General features: G+C 41.8%; 1 protein-coding gene and 1 long non-coding RNA gene across 5 annotated transcripts in view; both read left to right on the top strand.

Annotated features, from left to right (window-relative positions):
- Nucleotides 1–5,613, top strand: part of HMG20A (high mobility group 20A) — a 38,600-nt gene extending 32,987 nt beyond the window's left edge. For all 4 annotated transcript variants that reach the window (XM_039557571.1, XM_039557573.1, XM_039557570.1 and 1 more), the window contains 2 exons: nucleotides 421–564; nucleotides 2,855–5,613. In XM_039557571.1, coding sequence (XP_039413505.1) covers nucleotides 421–557 — 137 coding nt within the window. In that variant the 3' untranslated portion in view covers nucleotides 558–564; nucleotides 2,855–5,613. The remainder of the gene's footprint in view (nucleotides 1–420; nucleotides 565–2,854) is intronic.
- A 4,415-nt stretch (nucleotides 5,614–10,028) lies between these two features.
- Nucleotides 10,029–20,255, top strand: LOC120410538. The gene is made up of 2 exons (XR_005602752.1): nucleotides 10,029–14,261; nucleotides 14,545–20,255. It is a non-coding gene; the product is annotated as an uncharacterized LOC120410538 (long non-coding RNA).
- The last annotated feature ends 3,963 nt before the right edge of the window (nucleotides 20,256–24,218 follow it).

The raw sequence follows: 24,218 nt of genomic DNA on the forward strand, positions 1-24,218 counted from the left end.
GTGAGACACATATTCAGTCCTGGCTCTCCTTTACTTGTTTTATGAAAATGTTACTAAATAGAATAGACAGGACCTGCAAGTTCCTTGATTAAAATAAAGGCTGTGTCTGTATTGTCAGCTGCCAGGGAATCCACTTAGATTCTATGAATGCCCAGCTGAAAGAGTTTGTTATAATCAACTATGAGACCCCAATCAAAGAGAACCATGCTTCGTTAGTCCTGATATCCTTGGAACTACTCACTTCATGGAGTTAGGAAGACATGGTTTTGCAGAATCTGTCACGAGAGGTGGCGCGTAGCAAAATCACTTCCTATAGCAGTTTGTGTGTTGGCACAAATTACCCTTAGCACAGTGTGAACTTTCGGGAATTGCTGTGGTCATCAAAATACCTTGTGGCTTATTTCACTATGTTCACTGTAGGTAGCGGGGAAACCCCCACGATGGAAACTATTGATTCCTACATGAACAGACTGCACAGTATTATCCTGGCCAACCCACAGGAGAACGAGAACCTCATCGCCACAGTGCGGGATGTGGTGAACAGGCTGGAGCGTTAGTGACAGGGTAAGTGTTCTCTCCCTGGCTGCTCTTGGTGTCTGCTCTGTACCTCTAGCACCTGTTCTGGTGCTGATTCATGTGCTGATCACCATATTGTACAATCAGAAAGGTTTCTTCCTCAAAGCTGCAGGAGCAGGTTGATCTTTGAAAGTCAAATTCGGTTGAAAGTACTCCATGGCATTAAAGGGTTCTGAAATTCCCTTTAGCTCCAAGATCTTTTTGTGTTTGTGTAAGGTGAGTAAGAGTTCTGACAGAATGGTAACAGGGTGACTAATTTAGAAGAAGGTTCCATTCTTGAGTGTAGTAAATCTGAAAATTTCAGCAGTAATTGTAGAAACTGATGGCCACAGGGAAATTCTATTTGTCTCAAGAGGTTGCAGGTGAACTCAATCCTGTTATAAACTGAAAATACCCTACCTCTGCTCTATAGCACCTGTAGTCAAGCTGTTCTGAGTATGAAGGTTTACATGTAAATGGAACACTGAGGTATGGTTTAAGCTATACATAGCATTTGCTGAGACTAGTGTTTATGTGGCTTGTGCATAGATTATTATTGATCTCATGATTCTGTATTTTTGCTGCTGTTTAACAGCTTAGAAAACTGTAATAGAGAACAGAGTGGAAAAACAAATTAACAAAGAAGTAAATACCAGTCTTTCTGCATTAGTGTGCTGCTTTGCATGTCCCCCACCTCTCACTTCCCCATGATGCACAGCACTAGGCAGCCATGAGGAGTTTGCCTATTACTATTTTAACAAAGTACATACCTTCATTCCTTAGGCATTTATTATGTAGAGATCTACTGTACATGTCTTGAATAGTGTTTAGAAATGCAAATAAAGCTGCCTTGTGCCATCTGCAAATATGAAGACAGAGCTTTTCATCCTTTCTGATTCTGACCTTTTGTGATACTGTGTAGAACAGTTAATTACACATTTCCCATTATAGTGTGGCTTTAGCTGGGAGATCATTGTCCTTCCGGAGGGTAGCCAGATGGAACGGACTGTAGTTCTAAGAGATGACTGAGCTCCCAGCAGAATAAAGAAGTGCCTTTACTGCTGCTATTTGTGAAGGGAACAGCTTGTCGATCCAGGTCTGGGATTTTTCAGCAGCTCATCAACCTCCTCCTTTTCGTATACTGTTTTCAATTAGTTCTCAGGCTCAGAAAGAGAATTGGGGGAGGGGAGGTTTTACAGAATGGCTAAGAGGGAAAGCAGTTTCTTATCCATCAGTTATTAGAAGGGTGTGCCAGGCCCAAAAATGGATATTTGTCCTTTAAGCATCTTGCCAGAAAAATCATATCTCAAAGCTACTAAAATCTAGACTTTCACTCTCTTGCCAGGTGGCTTCATCTTTCCTAAAGGATGGACAATTTCTGTGTTCCTAAACATGCAAATACAGTTTTCTTGGATAAACTGGATTTGGCTGTAATTGATTTAGAAAAAGTAATTTTTGCTTTAAAATTCTTCTTTCTACCCTCTATTTGAAAAATAATACTCCTTTCCCTTCTTTCCTTTTCCCACCAATGCCTTCCTTCTTTTCAGCAGCAAAGCAGTGTGAAGCAATTAAAAATGTGATTAATAATCACATAGTTTCACTGTATAATGGCATGCATGTAATGGAATATAAGGATCAAGTAATTAATGGGACTGTTAATTACACTGACTTTCACTTGGCAATGATTATATTTTGAGGCAAAATTTTGGAAGGAAGAAGGTTGGGTTTTGTTGGATGCAAACCTAGAAAACGGTAGAGATTCCCTAGAAAACAAGGAAGCTTTGGATAAAAGGTTCAGCTGGCACATAATACACTGTATCAACAAGCTGTCATCATTGGTGTCCCTTTGTTAATGTGCATGTGAAGTATATTAATTCTGAATGTAATCTCTATCAACTGAGTGGTCTGTCCGAGGTTGAGACACATTACAAATCAATTCCACAGAAAACTGTATCATGATGTTTCTGAAAGCAGCTCTTTCACAGATCTGAGGTGAGTTTTGGTGGCTTAGTACATTGTGTTGAGGGATTGTTTGACTATACTGGTGAATATTTTGGTTTTGTTGTACTGCATGGTAAAAACCTTCTTTGTGCAAACAGTATATGGGAAGAAGAGGAAGGGTTTTGTCATTTAGCACTGGATGGAAACAGCAACTCAGTTTAGTTCTGTCTCTAGAGGCTGCTTTGCTATGCTTAACATTGTGTTTTCAGATCAAACATCCAAAAAATCATGTCACGGTGCCTGTTAAGTCCTGGCAGATTGTAGTCTTCTAACCCTTATTTCTCTGTTTCGTCTGCAGGTCTCGTGACCCGGGGAAGCTTTACAAAATATTTTTGGCCAGTGTGGAATAAGAAGCCATGAGGGAAAGACGAGGGTGGGAGGCAGGATGGCGGGTTTGTCCTGGGCCCTGCCTGTGTGTTTTGTCAGGGAGACAAACAGATCAATGCATTAAGAGACCTTAAGAAGCCACGGACACCGCCCACTAAACATTTGGAACTGTCCTCTGTGTGATCATTTAAGAGCATGCAACTTTTGTGCAATCTACATTTTTTTTATGGATTTTGCTGGGCGTGAGGGTGCCTGCGTTCTGTGGACTGGCTGACTGTGGAGATGAAATCTCAGCTTGTGAAATGGTGTCAGCATATATGTTGTAGTAATAACTTCGATGTGTTATATTGCCTAATGTCTTCTAGTGTCTTTTATTTTGTTTTCATGTTTATCCTGTGGGGTTACCTTCCTTCAATTTAGTTTCCTTCTTTTGATCTTGTTCCTTGATTTTTGCAGTACTGGATAGCAGCGCTTGTGTTCTCTGCTCTAACAGGGAGTTTTCCTTGGTGCACTGTCTTGTCCTACGCCTCTTGCTATGTTGATAGGAGCTTTTCTTAAGCAGAATCCTGTTTTCTTTGTGTTAGCCTGCAATTCCTACAATGTGAGTTTGCTCCCTGCTAGAGACTGGCTGTGGTTGATGCTTTGTGACTTGATTCTACTATGAGACAGACTTCCTCTCTCCCCCCCCTCTCTTCAAGTACCTCTCTTGCACGTTGCATCCTGCTCTTCTGTGAAGGTCTCCTGTTATCTCTTCAAAATGTTTGCTGGAGCATTTTACTATCACAAAGATCAGTGGAAATCAAGATAGAAAGCAAAACATTAGTTCTCAGCAGGGAAAACGGGATTCTTTGGTTTAGACTAAACCCACAAAGCTTGCCCTTCCTCTGATACATTGTTCAGTCTAATTTGATGTTATTGCCTTGTTTTTTGAGAGAATGATTTCATGGGGAAAGCAGTTTTCTATAAAAAGAGAAATGGGCACGGGGATTGCATTTTTTCCCCTCCTCTGCCCTCCTGAAATCACTGTGCTGGGAAGCAATGTCTGGAAGCAGCACATATATTTTTGCATGAATTAATAGAGCAGAGAAGGTTATTAGTAACTAGGTCCGCAGAGTAGCCCACAGAACTCAGCATTACAGCTTGTTTGTGCTCTCACCTTTTGTACAGTTCAAGTACTGCCCATGGAGCCCATAGCATTCAGAATTTTATGTTCCAGGTGACCAAAATGGCCTTTCACTTGCATTGGATAGAGCTCTGCAAGTTTGAGTCTGTTCTTGCTGAGCTACACCACATCTCCTGGCAGAGCTGAAGGCACCCACTGTCTGCACTGGCTTATTCAAAACTTTCACTGCCCTTTGGTTCCTGTCAAATTGTTGATTCTGACTTGGGCTCGTCACTTGTTTGACATCTCTGGGCTTTATGGGGGTGGTTGAAATGCTCTTGCTTCCACATGACAATCTCTTTGCTCCTGCTTAAGACATCTGTTGAGATTCCCTGTTATGAGTTGGAGGTTGCTTTCTTTGTTGTGGGTTGCTGTCAGCATTGCTTTAACGCACCTGTGACACAAATACGTTCCTGCGCTGTACACACGGACTTCATGCTGGCCTGGAGCCATCTTCAGGTCAGCACCTTGTATGCCAGGTCTCAGCTTACTCCTGGGATTATTGCTGTAGCCCAGTAGCAAGGATTTTCATGTAAATCAAGTCTTCCTTCAGGGAGGAAACTCCTTTCTCTTGTTACCTGTTTTGCTTTCAAGACTTCACAAAAAGGAACCTCAGTTTGCTGCATTGACTTCCACTCTCCTTAGTATGGATGAGACCAGCTGATGCTGCCATGAACTTTTTTAATGGGTTCTGTAATGAATGTTGTAAATCCTAGAGGTTATTAATGTCTCCAGAAGAAGCACCTACACCTTCATCTCCTGTGTGTATCTTGGTTTTTAAGAACTGGTGATGTTTGACTCTCTGTTGAAGTGGCCAAAATGTACTGCATAGCCAAAACTGATTTACAAAATCCTGAAGTTCTGTGGCATCCTACCTAATACCTGGAGTTGTATCCCATAAAGACTCCAGAAATTCCATGTAATGTAGGATGCTATTCCAGGCTGTAACATATCCAATCCGTCAGTAAAGTCAGGTGGCTTCAGGCTGCCCTGCTTACAGAAATCTGCTCATGGATGCTGCTCATCCATCTCTGCTGAGAAGCATGCAAGTGTTGTAGGATAGGGAAATTTAAGGTGGTATTATTAGCTGGGGGCTGACTAATCTCTTGCTTTTTCCCCGCACGGAAGGAGGTGGGGTGGATTATCCATCTTGAAGCATCTGGGGGAAGACTGAGATCTTGCTCACTGATGATGTGACAGATGATGTTTTGTCTCATTAAGAAGCTTCTTATTTATGTTGATTAACCCTATAAAAATGGATTTTGTCGTTCCAGTGTTTTCAGAGTGTCACTTCAGTTTACAGTTTTCAGTGTTGACTGATAAAAAAAAAAAAATGAAGTGGGTGTCAAGGAGAAGAGCAGAATAAAATGCTTTTGTCACTTAAAGAAATGTTAAGAGAAATATATGAAAGCAGAATCCATTTGCTGGATTAACGTGTTTGGAATTGTTTAGATGCCAAGTTTTCTGTACAATGTTTTTGTAATTAAACTTTGGAGCTCCTTTGTTTTTAAGAAGTTGATGTGCTTGTTTGACACTTGCTTCATTAAAATTGTTCAACGTTGAATCCATTCTGATTCAATTTTAACTGCATTTTCATGAAAGAACTGTTGCTACATTGATCTCTTGTCAGAGATTTTGGCAACTCCACATTAACCTTTGAAAGCAAGTAATGTGCCTCTTCCCCTTTTCCATCCTAAGTGTCTTACTAAAGGAATTTAGTTTATTATTTATAGTGATGAAAACTTCAGAGTCTTGGTTATAGCTAATGATTGTCAGGGCCCTTCCCCAACTTAACTAACTTTAACAATGTCATATCTCTCACTCAGCTCTTTTTGACATCCTTGTCTTCCTTTATCCTCCCTAATTTCCCACCATCATAGTGATTTTCTTTGAGAACCTTCTGTATCATAACTATTGCTCCGCATTTGATTTTCTTTTCCCCTACTAGATTTTTATCCTGTCTCTTCCCTCCTGCTGGCTGACAATGGAGCAAACTGTAGCCTCATGACATTTGTACTTGGTGTAGGTGCTCTGTGGAAGAGTTTGGATGACTTCTGCCTCTACTGGTGCTCTTTCTGAGGTGACAGTGCTGTGAGCAACCATGTCTTTATGTTACTTTTGTGGTCACATCTCATTATTTTGATTGCCACATTAATGCCTGGTCTGTCTATACCAACAGGCTTGGTACTATCTTCTTCCTGGGATAGACTATATTTAGATTTAGAATGCTTTGGACATTTTTTAAAAATACTAATTATGAAATGGTAAAGATACTAAAAGTAGAAGGAATGTAAGGAAAATCTGCACAGGAGAATTAGCTGCCATGTGACACTGGCTGGTTTGGAGTGGGAGACAGGAACAGCAAGACAGGTGCACACCCGGAGGAAAGAGTCAGAGCAAAACAGCAGTGAGTTCATAACAAGAGAAAAACCTAATTCTTTTCTAACCTGTGGTCCTGTTTGTGGCACCAGGAGCAGATGGTGGTAAATCATGCTCAATTTGAGACAATGTAGTGTAATACTTCTGCTGTTTGTTCCTGTTTGTTCCCCCCTGTTTACTCTGCAGCTGGTCAATTGGACTGGTGATTAATTATCGTCTAAGGGAAGTTGGGGGATATGAGGGTTTCGGGCTCTTAAGAGGAAGAGATCACTTCCTCTTTGCTCAGGCAGGTTCCTGTTGGTAATGTGGAATGTGGATTCATTTGGAATCTGAAGTTGGGTCTTTTTAACTTTCTGCTTCATTTCAGTTGAAACCTTCAGAGTCAGGAGTACGTTGATGCCTCTCCTTTACTTCTACCATAGACTCTTTCTGCTTGTGAACCATGAAGAGTTTTGCTGCTTTTTTCTTCTTTATTGCTCATAGTATTGAGGTTTTTTTAAACTTTACCTTTTTTTTTTTTTTAATGTATTCATGATTTGCTGTCTTAATTGCAAAATCTCTGGATTTTGTATGAACCGTATCATTTTGGTGTGTGGTGAAGTATCCACATCCATTATGTAATACAAGGCATAGCATTTATACAAACTGATTTATGGGTTTTATTAATAAACCTGTAATTCTTATGCTGTGGGAATTTGGTTTTTTGCCATTTACTGTGCAAACACTAACGGTTTGTGTGTCTGAAGATACAAAAATGCAAGTTATTTCAAGATGTAAAGTAATTGTAAGGGTCTCTGCCGTCTCTTCCTGTTGATGAAATGGTTCCTCTCCTAAAGCTGTTAAGTATTGTGTTTACTGAACGGTCATGTATGCTCTGGAAGGCAGAATGCATTCTCACTTTTCCCTAGAAATATGTCTGTGCATTGAAGTTCATGTGATCTTTTTGTTTATAAATTTGGATTCTAAAAACTTAATGTATAAAGAGTTCTGCCTGTCCAAATCCTTGGCTGCTAGATACCATCTGGTTTCCTTCAATTGAGTAGAACAATGTTACATCCACTGAATACCTGACTGGCTGGAAATCAGGGAGAGAGTTCTAGTTTTTGTTTTGAAGTAATAGCCCTGTGGGATTTCTCTTTCTGTCTCATATCAGCAGTTCTAGTTTTATTAAATCTGTTCTAGTGTTAATCAAGAGAGAATTCCCTCATCTAATTTATTTGAAATACTGCTTAAGCCCAAGACACTTGCGAAGAAATCCCCAGCTGAAAGCTGAGGCCTATAAATGCAGTGTTTCAACCCCTCACCATTCAAAATGGATGTTAACAACTGTATCAGTATTTTGATTCTTCTCAGAGGAAGTTTCTTTTCCTCAATAACACTTCAAATTCCTGCCTATGTTGGTTTTGTTTCTTTAATATTGGAGGAAGAGAAGTAAACTGTTTGGGCTGGGGGCAGAGATGCAGGAAGTTTATCAAAAGTGCAGGCCAGCAGGATGGCTGAGTCTGGGAGAGTGAAAAGCTCTGGAAAATTAATCTAACGCCTTTCCCGGAAAGGATTGTGGTGCTTTTAGCATGAATGTTGTACATGCAGCAGTACACAGGCTGTGTTCCTTGTGTTTAAGAACTGGTTATGGAGAGTGTTGACATTGTCCTCCAAAGATTTCAGTTCTCTTAAATTGCTTTTACCCAAGCAAAGCCTCTGCTCCTGTAAAAGGAGTAATTGCTGTATAGTGGCATGTGGCTTTCAGGCACATACATGAACTTGATGTGTAGGAGGAAGGGTTGAAGTGTCCTTTTGCTTACTGGCATTAATGATGAGTGGCTCTGGCAAATGTAAATGCACAGAGTCAAATTCTGTTTACAATCCTCTTTTTTTTTTTTTGATGAAGGTGTCAAGAATTGTGTTCTATCTTCACCCCATTAAATATCTGTGAAGGGACTTCGTATGGTAAGGGTAGAAGAAGATACAAGAATAGAGTTTGCCTTTATTCTTGAGGTTAATGTTTACTTACTGCCAGTACAGAAATGGTTGGGTTTTCAGCCTCAGTAAATTTGAATTCAGACCTGCAAATTACATACGTTCTTGAAGTGCTTTTGAGGAGGAAAAGTAGAAAATGTGAAAATGAAATTCCAGCTGCATCCTAGTTTCAGGACTTCACGGTTCTGCACATTTCCAGGTATCTGAAATCTCTATCCACTTAAGAACCCATTTCCTCCTGGGGGAAGCAGTGCCCTCTGATGATCCATCTTGGTATCTCGGAATGAGAGTGAAAAAGCCTGGCAGTGGAGGCCAGAGCCAGAGCTTCTGCATGTGAAAATTTAAGTCAGTTTCCTGGTTTTGTTCTCGGCAGATGGCAGTTTTGTAGGATTTTAGTATATGGGTTTTTAAAATAGATCTGTATTTTTGTTTCATGCAGATACATTATTCTTTTCCTACTACGCTTTGGGAGCTGGTCAGGGTGGAAGTGGTTCGGCAAGAATTCCTGTGTTACAAGGAGAACAGCATAGAAAACATGACCTGCGTTTGCTTGTCTTTGAGGTCATCGTTCTGACAGCAAGGAATGGCTGTGATAAAGATTTCTGGTTGGCTAAAGCTGTCTCTGTGTGTTGGCTGATCGGCAAAATCACTACGGCTGACTTGGAGCTAGCAGGAGCTGTGAATACATAAATCCCTGGAATGGAAGCTTTGCAACTGTTGGTATTTACACAGTTCAGTGTCTTTGCAGAACTGGTTTTCTTTCTGGAAGCCTGCAGCAGCTTCACACTTAATCAGCCCCACCAAGCTCTCAGGTGTACAGGAAGGCGGGAGCTGTTTCTCTATGGCCTTACTCCAGCTAGAAACACCCCTACCCAACCCTGAGCTTCACTAGTGCATCAAAATACTAAAAAACTACCCAGCTTTTGGTTGTTGTTGGAAGTTTTCTGTATTTTATGAACTGGTTGAGCTCCTGTAGAAGTCTGGCAAGTACTAGGGTTTTTGTAAAGTGAGCAAGAGGATCAGAGAGGAGAGGAAGAGAAGCAGGAACTCCTTTCTGGAGGTATCCTGCTTGCATTTTGGCTCTTAGTTTCATGAAACTGCACACTCAATTGATGTGGGAGCACAGACTGTAGGGAATTATCTCCTTTTCAGCACCTAGGGCTGTCGGTAAATACATGACAATCAAAATACAACTCCTGGCTTCATGCTGTTGCCCTTATCTGTATATTTTCCTGTCCTGCCTTCCTTTCTCTCTCTTGCCCTCTTCCCTTGTGCTGAGCTGTTTCAGCTAAAATTGACTTAAGTGGCTCTGCCAAGAAAGATTTTTCTTATAAAGTCTTTTATATGAATGTTACTGGAAGGATAGTGGATTTAGAAGGGGCTCACAACTACTGCAATTGAAGTATTTAGAAAAGGCAAAATTACGGAAATAAGTATTTTAAACTATCTTGTCTTTTGAGAAACAGGGGCAACAAATCAACCCAGCAACAGTGCTCTTCTATCTGGTACCAGTTTCTAAGCCAGATACTGACAAAACAAACTGAAGGGATAAAATCAAGGCTGCTTAATCTGGGGGAGGGGGATGAGGGGCAAGATCATGTTACTGATAAAAGAAAATATGTAAGATAACAAATTCCAGGCTTTCTCCCTTGGGATGTGCGTTCAACTGTAGAAGGAATGTTTATGAAAGAATACATTGTACTATTTAAGCATGCTTCAAAGAACAAATCCTTTCTTACCTTGTAGAAATTCATCTCAGCTTTTTCTTTTCTTTTTTTCTTTCAGACTATAAGTCAGTAGAAGTGATGTATGTTACCCATGGGCCAGTTTGTACAGGGGTAGCTTAATCTGGGCACGTCCTTACCTTGGATTGGAAGTCTGTTGTATTTAATGGGGTGTTAACTCAGTTTATTCCCTGGGATTTCTGCAGTAATTTTATTGCCTGCAAAAGGAGCAATTTGAAGCAGATGAAATGAAGGTATGCTTTGTAATATACCTGCTGAGCTTGGCAATGATGCCTGGACACCTTACTCTGGTGTTTCTGTTTTCTTCATCACATCTCTTGCATGTATTTTACTGGTAGTCCTGCTTTGAGTTTGAGGGTTATCTCCCTTCTTTGAGGAAATAGATCCGTAGGCACTGCATCTGGTCTGTTCCCAAATCTGTGTCAAATGTTCTTGGCAGTGCAGGCAAGCATAAGAATAATGGATTCTGAAGTCAGATTTTACAAATGAGGCTGTTTGGTAGTTGAGTTCGGTGATACTGCAGCAGAACCTAAAGTGAATTACAGTCCAAGACATTTATAATGTTAAAGAAATGGGTTCCTCTAATGCTGAAGCACTAACAGAACAAAGAGGAAAAATCAAAGACAAAGATAAAAAATCAGCTTAAAGTGGACAAACTGTGCAGTGTGACAGACTTTTATAAAGACTTCTCTCAGATGCAGCTGTTTTGTGAGGGAGGATGGTGTAGATCAGCATCGATGCCTTAGGACACAAAGCTCAATTGTTCAGTCCTCTTGCACAGGTGGTCTTACAACTTCTATGTGATAAAAGCACAGACAACAGTTTCATGAACATTAGAAAGCGTTTGGATGTTAAATTACGGGGCAGTATGTGTTTAGTGTGAATGAGAGACACAATGTCACTTGTGCGTGGTGTTTTGGAGGACAGACTGCAGTAACTTCATCAGATTCTTCTGAAGCACAACTTTGGCCTGAACTAATATGAAGTATCAGGTTTGTCTCAGTTCAGTTTGTTGTCATGTGGTTTTGACATATTTATCTAGTAGGAAATACTTCACATTTAGATCAACTGGTTTCTAAAGCCAAAGCTTCAGTGGAAAGGTTTTGGCCCCCATGAAATTAATGAAAATTTAGTTATTGACTTTGCTGGAGCCAGGATTTCTTCTGCAGTTATATATGTGGTTATGGATTATCAGTCCATATGGAAGCTGAAACTGTGTCTCCAACTTTTCCTAGACTCATCCAGTGTCTCTAATCCTGCAGCTTCAGAGAGAAATCTGCGTGGGGGTTCTTCCTAAGGAAAATCCAAGAGGAACTCCTACAATGTATTACCAGGCTGACAAAACATATGTTTCTTCAGCTAAAATAGCAGTGCTCTTTCACATATAATGGGGTCACTGTTTCTCTGCTGTGTTTCTCATGTTATTGATACTTACTAGCTGGGCTCCAATTTGATGATAAAATATCAGCACTTCAAAATCCTAGCTGTGAGAGGGCTTCACATCACCAAAATGTCAGTCCTGTCACTTAAAGAAACACTTCTGTTACTTCCTGTCGCTGCTGCTACTTTTTCTTAACGATAGGAAATTTCAGTTGGATTCCCAAGTTCTCTACTAGCAATTTCTCTGAATCCAGTATTTCACTGCCATGGCAAATGCAATGAAGTTGTTCTCAGGGTGGGGTGGGAGGACTGAGCCTGGATCCAGAGGAGCTATGTTTGTTTTCCAGGCTCTCAGATAGGCTCTCTCTGTGTGACAGATACTGTTTCTGCTTTGTGCTCCAGTCAATGTATTAGTGAAAGATGCTCAGTTCAGTGATGAGGATGTTAAAAGAACTGATGTAGGCAGAGTTCTTGGACAGTGGGCTGTTTTCGCTCTGCTTCAATTCTTCATTGTGCAAATGAAAAGAATAAACATCATCCATTTAGACGGAGCTGCCTGAAAAAGGGGTTGTGTCTTAGCATATGTGTCCAGAAACTACCACTGTGATCTGAATAGGAATCTATAGGCTTTGTTCTGTTTAATCATATCCAATTGGAGGTAGATGAATTAAGAGGATTTGGGGTTGGAAATAGTAGTTTCTTGTTGGCTTTTTAATTATTATTTAAAGTAGACTTGTGATATCTTTTTTCTGTTTGAGCTGTACTGCCTGAAATAGTGCAAATATTGCAGTTGAATCTTATTTTCATTTTTCTTTCTCAAGCTTTGACCTTTAAGAACACAAGTGGAACTGCTATCTATACAAGGAGGTGGCAAAGGTCTCGTGTAGCCTTCTGAAAACAGTCCTGTTTTGTTTGCATGACATAGTAGTCAGAAAATGTATCAGGAAAGAATAGTGGATAAGAGAAAATGAATGGCATGGCTGAGTGCAGTAGCCAGAAATAACCTCCTGCCTGGGATTGTTCACCTCACCAAAAATTATCAATATAATGAAAGTGCAATTTTACACCATCTTTAACCAAAAGGGTGTAGTCTGCCTAGACATACATTTATGTCAAAATTCTTCATTTTGGTCTGGATACATTAATAAAATGATCCAGTATAAAAGTCAGTATCCGTATAAGTCTTACATAATTTAACCATATCAGCTTAAAAGCTGTTTATTTAGCATACTAATGAGCCCTGACTGGGTTTGTTGTCTACAGACAAGACTGTGCATAGTAAATAATAACCACTGCAAAAAATTTGTTTCTCAGGGTCCTAAATTCACCAGTCTCCACAATCTATATTTTCTCTTCATGGGCTACTTAATTTCTCCTGAATTTCAGTCTTGTTCCTCACTTGAGTCAGTGTGAAATGTGTTTCTACTGGGTTTTTTGAAGATTTAGAACAAATGACAGGCTGACCCAAGGGGTTTAGCTGGGGAGGGAAGAACACTGAGTGCTGCTTTCAGCTAAAGAAATCTTGTTTTATTAGCCTAGTCTGATGTTTGAAGAAGAGAACAGATCAGATTTGGGCTTCACTGGTAGATCTAGAGCTGGCTAGGTTGCTGCCCTAGAGGGAAAGGTTCCTGTCAGCTCCAGATCTCCCAAGAGACATTATTTGCTGAGCTGGTGTGATGAGAAGGTTCAGAGGTAGTGTCAGTCTGGATGGTTCATTAGTTTAAATGTCTGGTGTTGGGAGGTATGTTCTCAAGCAAAGGCTTCTAAATATAAAATAGTCTTGTGAAGTTTTCATCTTATGAATATTCACTTGTTGAATTTACATTTTGTTTTTCATCTCTGAGCTCCTAGAACAGGGCCTTTCACAGAGGACAGCCTTCCCATCTGTCTGAATAAACTGACAGAAAGTTTTTGCAAAAACAGTGCCTTGTTTAACATGTCCGTGCCCTCCAGCTAGTTTCTTTCAGAACACTTTGAAGATACAGCCATTGTCACTTGCAAGCCTGAGTAATCTAAAACTTGAGCAAAAGTTTGATCTGTGCACCCTTGAATTCATTGACTGTAATTGGTGAGAGTGGAGGTGCAGGTGGAACCAATAATGCAGTTTTGCCTCGAGAGACTAAAGCAGTCTGGGCAGTGTACTCAGCACAGAAAGTTCTCGGTGAACTTGGGAGAGAGCAAACACATCTGTCACATGCCTGTAGGGCATTTGGAGTGTCTGCTTGGGGGCTGCAGGGATCAGCTGGGATGGAGGGTTATCACTTGTGCTTGCAGAGATACACGCTGTGGTTCATGACCTTCTGGCACCATTATCTATGGCTGTCACTCCTCTGCTTTCATGTGCATTGCAATCACGGGAAAAGGAGTGAAATACATAAATAGGGGGTATGCATTCATCAACCCCTCAAATGCTCTTGGGTGCTTGATTGCTTCTAGGCAGTGGGTTTTGTTGTTCTGTTCTCATTTACTTTCTTTTTTCGACTACATATCAAGTTATTTCCTGATCCAGCTTCATATGGTGGCTAATGGAACAAAATTGATGCAATTGCTCCAAAAAAAGGCTTTTAGCTAGTAGATTCTAATTAAAGCAACCCTTTTTTATTTTTCAGAGGAGAAAAAAAATATCCTTCCAAGAGCCCACTTTCTTTGTATCAGATGAATATATATGCAATAATTCCCCAGCCTGATGGAGACAGAAGTTGAAATATGCTTGGAGCAGTTATATTCAACCATATGTAAGTGCTGGCACTACCTGGAGCTTATTTCTCCCACAAGGTGATATTTCTACCATGCTAATCTTGCTGCTTCCTGCTGTAGGCAGTATTAGGGAGAATGTGTCAGAAAATTTGTCGAAATGGCTTTTTCTCAGAAGATTCCATTTTAGTTATGCCCATGGGAAAAGAAATGCATAGATTTAGTTGAAAATTCATAGTTCTGTGGTTTGACCAGCATGAGTTTTAGGGGCAAGTCCATATGCCTAACTGCAGCAGCTCCTGTATTTACGAATTCTACTTACAGGTTCTCCGGAGAGATGGTATCTTTGATCTTGCCTGCTTCTTCCATGTGCTTGGTTGCTTAAACAGATGGAGGTGAGGAGATTTTCTCTGCTTCCATGAAAAAAAAAACCAACAAACTCCACACTTACAAACATGATTAAAACTAACCAATTAAATTTCACATGTGTGGTAGGCTCTCAGTGACCAAAGCTAAGTGGAACTGTGAAAGGGTGTAGCTAAGGACCTGTGCTGCCTTGATATGACATGGACTGCTCGTTGTGCTGGCTGGATCTAATCTGGTGGTGGGGGAATTACCTTATCTCTAAACCTCATCTCCCTTCCAAATCCACCATAATGTCAGACTGAGAAATCAGTGCTTAGGAGAACAAAGACACATCACAAATGCAGCTTCCACTCCAAGTGCCAGGAGCAGGGTTTTTTTTTTTAATCTTCCTTCTGTATTAGTGAATCTTCTTAATAAGCCTTCCCAAGGTAAGTCATTGCCTGATCCACAGCCATCCCCAGGAGGAAAGAGTGATGGAAGGAATGAATTGTAGCTAATACATAGTAGCCTCAAGACCTGATGAAAAGACACGGTGGGTAAGTGGTGCAGGAGGCTCAGTACATGAGAATCTCTGATTTTCTTCCCTCTATAACTGTCCCTGTGCTTCAGAACAGCTTTTCATAATTCCCTTCCCTTACTGTCCTAAAGACCAAACAGCCTCTTACTCCCCATTTGGAGCATTTAGGCTCTCTATTCATGGAGAACCATTCCCTATCACTCCCTACTGAACCTGAAAATCTTTCCTGTCCAACATTAAAAAAAAAAAATCCTTTCTCTCTCTGTCCCATTGCTGCTAGCCCCCTGCTCCTGAGCTGGCTGTATCTGAGAGGCTTGAAGCCTGTAAGTGATGCTGTTTGCTTCTGAGTCAGAGAGGCTTTTAAATCTGAGTGTAAAATGAGCCTCCTCCAGCAGTGAACAGCCGATCATACACCTCCTTTGAAGTTCCCATTTAAATAACCTCCAGGGCTTTACTAATGCGGGAAGCCAGCAAGAGGAAGTAATTCCCTCCTTCTCCCCTCTCCAAAGCAGGGAAAATGAATTCCCTGGCAGAGGAGGGACACTGGTTTTCAGGGTACTGCAGAGGAGATGAACAGCTCTCGTTTGCAGCTTAGTTAGTGAGTCAGCACATATTCATTCATGGGCACAATTTGTTAACCCATGAACACTGTAGATGATGGTGTTATCACTGTCAAAAAGTAATTTTAATTTGTTATATAATTTATAAGGTAGCTGCTGCATCAGAGGGAAGCCTGTATCTGCTCATGTGTCCAGGTCCTAGGGTGGTGCTAGGAAGGGAAGAGAGGATCAGGGAAACAAAAAGGAGGGGTCCTGGCAGGACTATGGGAGCTGACCTGGTTGCAGACCATTTTTTTGCTGATTCCCCACCCTGTGGGTTGTTCCTGGTGCTGCTAATTCATTTAAAGGTGGATGTGTGTTTTCAGGCCTCCAGCTCTACATGTGAATTGATGCTTGGGCTTTTCCTGAAGGTGGACAGACACATAGCAGGAGCGCAAGTGAGTTTGTGTGGCATCTGACAGCACTGGAGGGGTGTTCAGTGGTATGTTGGAAAGGAGGGTATCCTGTGCTGGATGGGATACCGTGGTGTTGGATGTCAGCATTTTATGTTCTTGAGATTATAATAGGGTCTTCTCTATGGACTGATGTCATGTGGCTACCAAATACGAGAGTAGTAAAGTCTTCTGAGACCTTTGTAGATGCTATGTGCTGCAATGATTTAATGGGACAGCTTTCTAGTGAGACAGCAGGTTTACCCATTACTGGAAGGACTGGGAACTGAGGAGCCTGGTGAAGTAACATTCCTACTTGCCTGGATATTACTCGTTTGCTAGGTAGGTTAAGCAGTCAATACCTAAACGAGTTCATTCCTTTGTTAAGTGATTTATTAAATAGTAAAGTTTATTCAGATAATTAAATAGACTTCATTAGTGCAGCATGTTAACTAGAGAATGCCCTAAAGACATCTTAAGTAAGTCTGAAGCTAACCAAGCTGCATGAGGTCGGTTCCTGCTGGGCTCAGAGGTGCAGTACTCAGGGATCCCTGTATTTTCTGACTGCTCTTAAACAGGGCTTATCTTTCTCAAGGAGAAATACGTGCTTGCCTGAACATGCTGTTAGTCAGTCCTTGGCCTGACTGAAAGTGTGGGGAGTTTCAAGGCAATTATACCTGTGCTAATCATAATTTGCTCCTTAATCTAGGAGTATCTGCCTCTATGTCCATGTTTATGCTAAGTTGCTGAACAATTTGATTAGGTGCTTTGAATAAACCTTGTAATTATGCCATAGATACTCCTGATGCATTATGTTATTTTTATTATCTAAGTTATCACTGCCCATTGTTGTAGCACGGTAACACTTAGAGGCTGCTATTAGAGCTGAAGCTCAATTGTGCTGAATACTGCACAGACATGCAGTAAGCTGCAGTCTCTGTCCTGGAGGACTTACAGCTTGGCTGTACTATTGTGCATCAGCCCATTAGAGCACCCTGAGAGGCATTAGTGCCCCAAATAGTTCCATGGGTTCTGTAATGGAAATGGCCTCACAGACCTTTTAACCTGTGAAGGCAGCAGTGTTCCTGAATTCAGCTTTGTCCATGCTCTTCCATCATTATCAGTGCTTGTTAGACAGAATTTTGGGAAATGATAGCTTCAAGTGTGGTTGGAACTGGCCAATTCTGCTTTCTCAGTGAGTCCTCCTGAGGGTGGAAGAGTAGAGCCAGGCCATCCTCTTTCATGTCCCCAGCATGGGTTTCTGTTTTGTTGAAAGCATTACACTGCAAGCTGAATTCTTTCCCAGCTGTTCTGTACTTCGCCAGATTTCCTTGACCTTGTGCCAGTCAATGATGAATTGTACAAGTCCCCATCAAAAACGCTGCAGAAGCCAGAGGAATGCCAGCCTCACTGTGTAATACATTAAGTCAAAATATTTTAAGCCTGAGACTGATGGGTATGATTCTTCTATTTCAATCTGCTCCTTCAGATTAAAAAGCTGCTAAAAGCTTCAGCTTGTCTTGATGCATCTGCTGCTTCAAGACCAATGAATGGCATGTCCAGGACTGGAGGCTGTGGGTAGGAGGATGATATTTTGTGATAAATGTACCTGATGGTGTTTTATGTTCACAAAGCTTTTTAAAATCCTTCTACAGGAAATGATCAGTCTGTTAGAGAATACTGAAAGAGCATCTAGCACTCCTTTAACTGTGAGGAATAAGTAATGTCTAAAAAGACCATAGACCTCTAACCTATGCAAATTTATGTCACTTTTTGCTTATGTTTCCTTCTTACCTTGCCCTCTGTGGTGATGTTACTGTTAGATTGGCAGGATATTATTTTGTAATATTTTATGTTTCTGTTCTCTTACTAATTCTCTAACCCCTTTTTACAGTTTTGTGGCTGAAAGATTAAGTCTGCAAAGCATTTATATGAAAAAACGTAAAATAACAGATTAATGTTATTTTTCTCTTGCTTTGCATTAGGTTTTCAGTGTCAAAGTTTCAGTGAGCCAGATTCTGTGGTGATGGGAATCAGTGGTGGTAGAATTGATTGATTTGAATTTAATGGTATAAGAATATGAGGACTTTCTGAGTAAGCTGGAAGGTTGGAATCATGCTCAGAGACATAGCTGGTAGAGCCAGTTTGTAAAACCTTTGAAATAATGAAAAGGCAGAAATATCATGCTTCTTCCTGTTAGACTACTGTCATCTGTCACAGCACCAGTGGTAGAAGGAGGAGAGGTGCAGACACTACAAAAGGCAGCTCATATTTCTGGATGTGGCTGGTGGGATTTAGAACTGGTTTTAGCTCATGTGAAATTTTGGGACTGAGGCCAAGCGTTATTTCCATAATTTGAGGTTGACCCATGGCTAGGATTAAGGGTTTGAATTCGATTTGCTTTAAGTCTGAGGCTGAACTTGGTTGACACCTGCTGGTTGAGGTTCTAGGAAATCAAAGGAAGCTCCATTGACTGACATGAAATTCTGTTTTCAAATACTGGTGAGAAATCAAATACTTTTCGGCCATTTTTCAACAACAAAATGAGAACCCAAACTGGTGATGCTTAGGTGTGACCTCAGCACCCTCATTTCTCCTGAAGGAGAAATGGAAGCTGGAGCTGGCAGAGAAGAGAAAGAAGACGTCTGGCAAATAGACATTCAATTGGCTTAATATACAGACTATTTTGCTGCAGTGTAACTGGAGCCTCTTATTAAGAATCTGATGGTGCTTCTAAACAAGGAGAGCTGCTCCCTTGGTGGGGGCAATCTCCAATCATATGCCAACATTGCTTTTGACATATTTATGACTCCAATAAAATCTCCCATCTGGTATATTTTAAAATAAAATTGAAAATTTATCACTTTGCTTTAGTTGGTTTGTCGTTCTCCCTGAGAGAGGATAGCCAGGCTGAGATTATTGCATTGGCAGCCTGTCAGCTGAGGTTAGGCTGAGGTGTGATTTAAATTTCAATACTTTCCACATTACAGCTGTCTGGGGTGGGGAAATTACAAGGAGAAAAGCAAAGAGTCTGTTATTTTTATTCATTAGTCTCTCCTGATTTGTTTTGTTTTTCTTTTGGTTAGCTCTGCTTACTGCATAGAGCACCTGGAAAAACAGATACTCCCTATTTTTTCTGAATTTCCACAAGCTTTGTGGAGGCCTTTGTCAGAGGCCTTTGGGAGGGACATGGCAGACCCCAAGTTCTGTCTGTCTCCTCTGTGGCTGTGCCATCAGGCTGGGCTGTGATAGCAGGACGAGATTCTTCTCCATGTGGAGTACTGTGCAAGTTTATAGCATTTAGAGAGGCTGCAACTTTCGGCAGAGCTAAGGGACCAGTGTTGATTCCCATTTCCCTGACAAAGGACTAAAGGAGAGGTGTGGAAGGCATTTTGTTTCTCTTAACATGGACAGCTGTATCTAAGCAAGTCTAGATTTCATCACAGCAGAGAGAAATGTACATTTCTGGAAGCAGAAGCAAACATGCTGTGGATGTGCCTTGCTGTTTCTAAGCCTTTATGATGGGGTTAGGTCAGGCACTTAAAAACAATGTGCAGTAGATGAAATAAATCACCTGCCACAGGATTTCCTTGCGTGTCCACAGCTGGAGTAGGTCTGGAATGCGGAGCAGCGGAAGCTGAATCTGGTGTTCAAGCTGCAAGCCAGAATCTGTCTCCCAGTGGGTCACTGGGATTTCCCATTTAGTCTGTAGTGGACAGGAACTGTGGAACAAGAGTGGTTTCTCTGTGTGCAAACCTCTCTGAATTGGAAGGCTGTCTGTAGGCCTTGGGCATGCAGCAGTGTGTTCTGCCTCCTGCTTTTGATTAATGCTGGAGTCACGCCTGGCTGGCTGCTCTGGCATTGCCCACTGATGCGTTTGATTAGGTGCATTTGTTTCTGTTTAGGTATTCGATAGTCTGACTGTAAAATTATCAGAGGTCTTATCTGGGCAATAAAAGAGAGTAAAATGCCTTTATCCTCTACCTCCAGCAGTTCCTTTGTTGCTCAGGTTGTGATTGGTGCTATAGTGGAACCAGTGGCTGCCCTCCACTGCAGCTGTATCGGTAGTAAGGTAAGAGGGCACAGGGCTAATTGAGATGCCCATGTGAAGTTTGCAGTAGTTTACCCTCCGTAAAATCGAATTGTTGGGTCCCCTAGACAGGGGAAAAAAAAGGGAAAATTTCCAATGAATCTCCAAATGGATTTTGGCTGCAACAGGGCAGTCCAGACACAGTAGCTTATATAGTTCTAAGATGGCTCTAGGGAATTAAAGCAGCAGTGCAGGTGCTTACTCTGGGAGAAGATTAAATTCTACACATGAACTGTAGGCATTGAACCTATGTGGGGCCAGTTGTGACCTCAGCCCCACTGCTCTGTGTGCTGTGCTCTGAACTACAGGGTAAAATGCAGCCCCCAGTGCACCAGGATTACTAACTGCAGCCTGCATTTGAGACTTAGAAATTATTTTCTGTGGAGCACATATATAACATGCATGAGTTGGGTATTTGTGTAGGGTGTTCCTCATTTCTAAAGTGTGCATTTTTGACTCCTTATTATGTGTAAGGGGCTTTTGTTCTTCTGATACATATTGCAGGTGAGTGTGTGGCTAAGGATCTGGCTGTGTGCATTTGAGCACAACATAAGTGTATGGATAAGTCTTTTGGGAATACTGTGTTTGTTTATGGTGGTCTGCTTTTTCCAGTGTACATTCCGTGCACATACAGTACCTGTGTGTGTGGCATTTCATTTGATTGTTCTGTTTTCCTGTTTTCTGGGCTGAACAATTAAGGGTGTTTTTTTGAGTGCATCAGATGTATTATTTCTTTTCACAGCAATTGTGCATTTGCTAATGTCAGATTTCTTCTAAATGGATATACAGGTGCAATTCTTCATTTGGTAGATGTAAATCTTTGTTACATGGAGTGAATGGATGTTTTGTCTGCATGCTCAGTATACATGTGCTCCCTTGGTACCATGCTCCTGTTGCTTATAGAAAAAGGTGCTTTGCACTGAAAATAATCTGTGCCTGCCTTATGTGCTATAAATGTGTTTTTGTGAGTGTGGGGGTTACAGCATGTGTGCATGGTGTGTAGTGAATGTGTGGCTCTAAAAATCTATGTGCTCAGTTTAGTATTTGTGCCAGGTAAGCACATATTTCCCTGCATTTGCTGGCAGGCTTATACAAGTGTTGAGTCTTCATTTTGTTAAAATAACAGAAGAATTGTCCACATATTTTCTAATTTTAAAAAAATGTCCCACAGCTTCCATGGTTTAAATTTCTAAATGTCTGTCCAAGTGATATATGTCAAAACATCAGGAAGGATATTTAAGCAGTTATGTCAATGGAATGAAACAAAGTCATGAGTTAATGCTTTTCTGATGCTATATAAAAGGGAAAATGGTGAAGAAGGGCCACGACTAACATACAGAATGAACAAGATCAACCAGAATAAAGTCAGGAGGTTTGCTCTTAAACTGGCGACATCTACAGCAATAGAACTCACATGACTGTTTTCCTATTTTTATGCCATCCTATGATCACACCATCCTGTCCCAGACCTCCCACCCTCTAGGGTCAGTCCCCAGGAACCAGGAAGGATGATGGAGTGCTCCTAGCTGTGTTGCTTCCTTTTGTCTGTCCTGCCAGGTGCTTTGAAAGTGAGTCAAGGCATTCATTATCCCACCAATTCTTTTCAATGACATTTTAAAAGACCTGATGCAGTAGGAATGATTGAAGCGCCTGCTGCTTTTCTCTGTAATTATCCGGTTTCCTTGTTGGGACTGAAATTATTGCCCTGCAAGAGGGCAGTGTCCCTATTGCCACGTAAGAGCTACCCAAACACAAACCTGCTTAGCTGCCACTAGCTCCAGTCCATGTATTCAGACATAAAAACGGTTTTCCTTGGCTGCTGGGCTGTACTGTGGAGTGTGTGACCCAGACTCGACTGGTGAAGCTCCAAGTGCAGTTGGGCAAGGTGGTGGTGTGCTGGTAGATGGTTACAAAAAACTTACCCCTTTTTTTGTTTCGCTTTTCATTACGAAGGTAGTGCACTGAAACAAGGGACAATGGTCCCTGAGCTATAATTAGTCCTCAAGCAGCCTTTGCTGTAGATTGCCCAACTGAAAGCCTTGCCTGTAGTGGCAGGAACAAAAGGACAAAACCCCTGTGATCATCGGCTCAACTGGTTAGAGCATGGTGCTAATAACACCAAGGCTATGGGTTTGGACCCTGCATGGGCTGTTCACTTAAAGACTTTGACTTGAGGATCCTTGTGGGTCCTTTGCAGCTCTTAATATTCTGTGGAAGAACAAATTTAGGCAAAATGGAAGTCACAGGAATTGGATGATGGTTGAGAAAAAGTCTCACTCAATGATGGAGCATCTTCTGTAGCATTTGCTTTTTAGAAGGTGTTCAAGAAGTGTGTGCAGCTATTGCCAAGGGAAGTTAGATCTGGAGCCACCAGGAACCAAAAAAACTGGGAACAGTTGAAATTTCCTCAGCAAAAGGGAGGAGTGTGCCAAGGATGGTGTGAGACACCTGCAGGAGCTGACAGGGATTCCTGTAGGTACTAGTTGGACAGCTGCTATTCAAAGCCTGAAGAGTCAACAAATAACTAGTCTTGATGCTCAAGGACTGCCCCTCTGCAGTCTGTTGAGTTCTTGTCTTCACCTGGGCTGTAAATTCCTCTCCAGAATGGATGCTGGAGTGTTAGTGGATGAGCAAGGTGAGAGAAGGGGGGAAAAAACCAGGAAGATTAGTTTGAAGGATCAATGAGGTAAATGATCCTTCAGCCTATGCTAAGAGAGCTATTTGCAATAAGCAAGGAGGAGAAGGATCCTGTGTAGCCTCAGGTGTGTGTGCAAATCCTGTCTCAGCCCACGGAGCTCAGCTCACACCCCAGCTGCCTGGCCCTCCCTTCCCCCTTCCCTTGGCAACACATGCTGCCTCTCCCCTGCCCCCTCTCCCTCCAGTTCCTCGTGACAGGCTTAGAAATCCTGGGACCCCTGATGCTGGAATGGCATTTTGGCCTAGCTGGAATTGTTTATAAGCACAGAGCTTTGATGCTGTCTCCAAAGCCTCTGGAGAGCTGAGAAGGGCTATTTTTCATGTGATGCTTTTGGAGAATGCTATGGGAAAAGGTCAAGGGACAGAGTGGGAACGAGTAGGTCACATACTCATTGGTTTAGGGCACCACGACAGCATTGGTTCTTTAAGATCTAAGAGCCTGCTTTGTAAAAATAAGCACCTCTCAGTGAGCTGCCTGGGAAAGAACAGGGACACGCCTCCCACAGTGGATGTTCCCGCATTCCTCACAGTTCCTTCTCTTGCCTTGGCCTTCGCTGCATCTCAGTATCCCTGCAAACCAGGCAGATCCCACAGATGCTGTGCAGCATCCTAAAAAGCCTCTTTGCCTTCTGCTTTGACCTTTGTAATGCAAGGAGATGTTCTGTAAGCAGGGGCCTTCTGCACCTGGCACAGATGGGGGCTGGGAGCAATGCTGCAGGATTCCTTAGTCTATCCCTGTGTCACCACCCTGGGTCTGTGGGCAAAAAGAGCTCAGGCCTGAACAGCTGGTTGCCCTTTGATTTGGCATGTTATCTTTCTCATTTAAATTGGGGTGGGGGGAAGCAGTCTGACAAGTCCTGTTTCCTTTTTCCTCCCCGATTCACACATACTACAACTACCAGCCGGAATGTGGGGGCTATGTGAAGGAGCAGGAAGCAGAGGGGTGAGGTGGCAAGTCATTTACATTGGAAATATAAGCTGAATGTGCATTTCCCTACTGCTGCCATCAATCACTCAGATTTCCTGTACACTACAGAACAGAGAAATGGAGTTTGCTTGCTTCCCATTTCCCCCGGGAATGGAAACGCTCATTTGTTTCACTGCCTAGAAATGCTGATCACTCCAAACATTTATTGTTTCAGAGCTACATGCAGTTCTGAAGCTGAATTTTTCAGCTTTCTCTGATCTGGTCTTCAGAAATGTCTTCAGATGTCCTGCAGACCTCTACTCTCCTCTGGTAGAGATGTAAAGGTGCTGCTGCTGCAGTAGCACAGGAAAGCCCACAGGCAGCAGAGCAGATGCTTTACTGCAGAACCCTGGCAGATACCCTCTGGTCT

The sequence above is a fragment of the Corvus cornix genome, chromosome 10 (genome assembly GCF_000738735.6).
Source record: "Corvus cornix cornix isolate S_Up_H32 chromosome 10, ASM73873v5, whole genome shotgun sequence".
In the NCBI taxonomy this organism is placed as follows: Eukaryota; Metazoa; Chordata; class Aves; order Passeriformes; family Corvidae; genus Corvus; species Corvus cornix.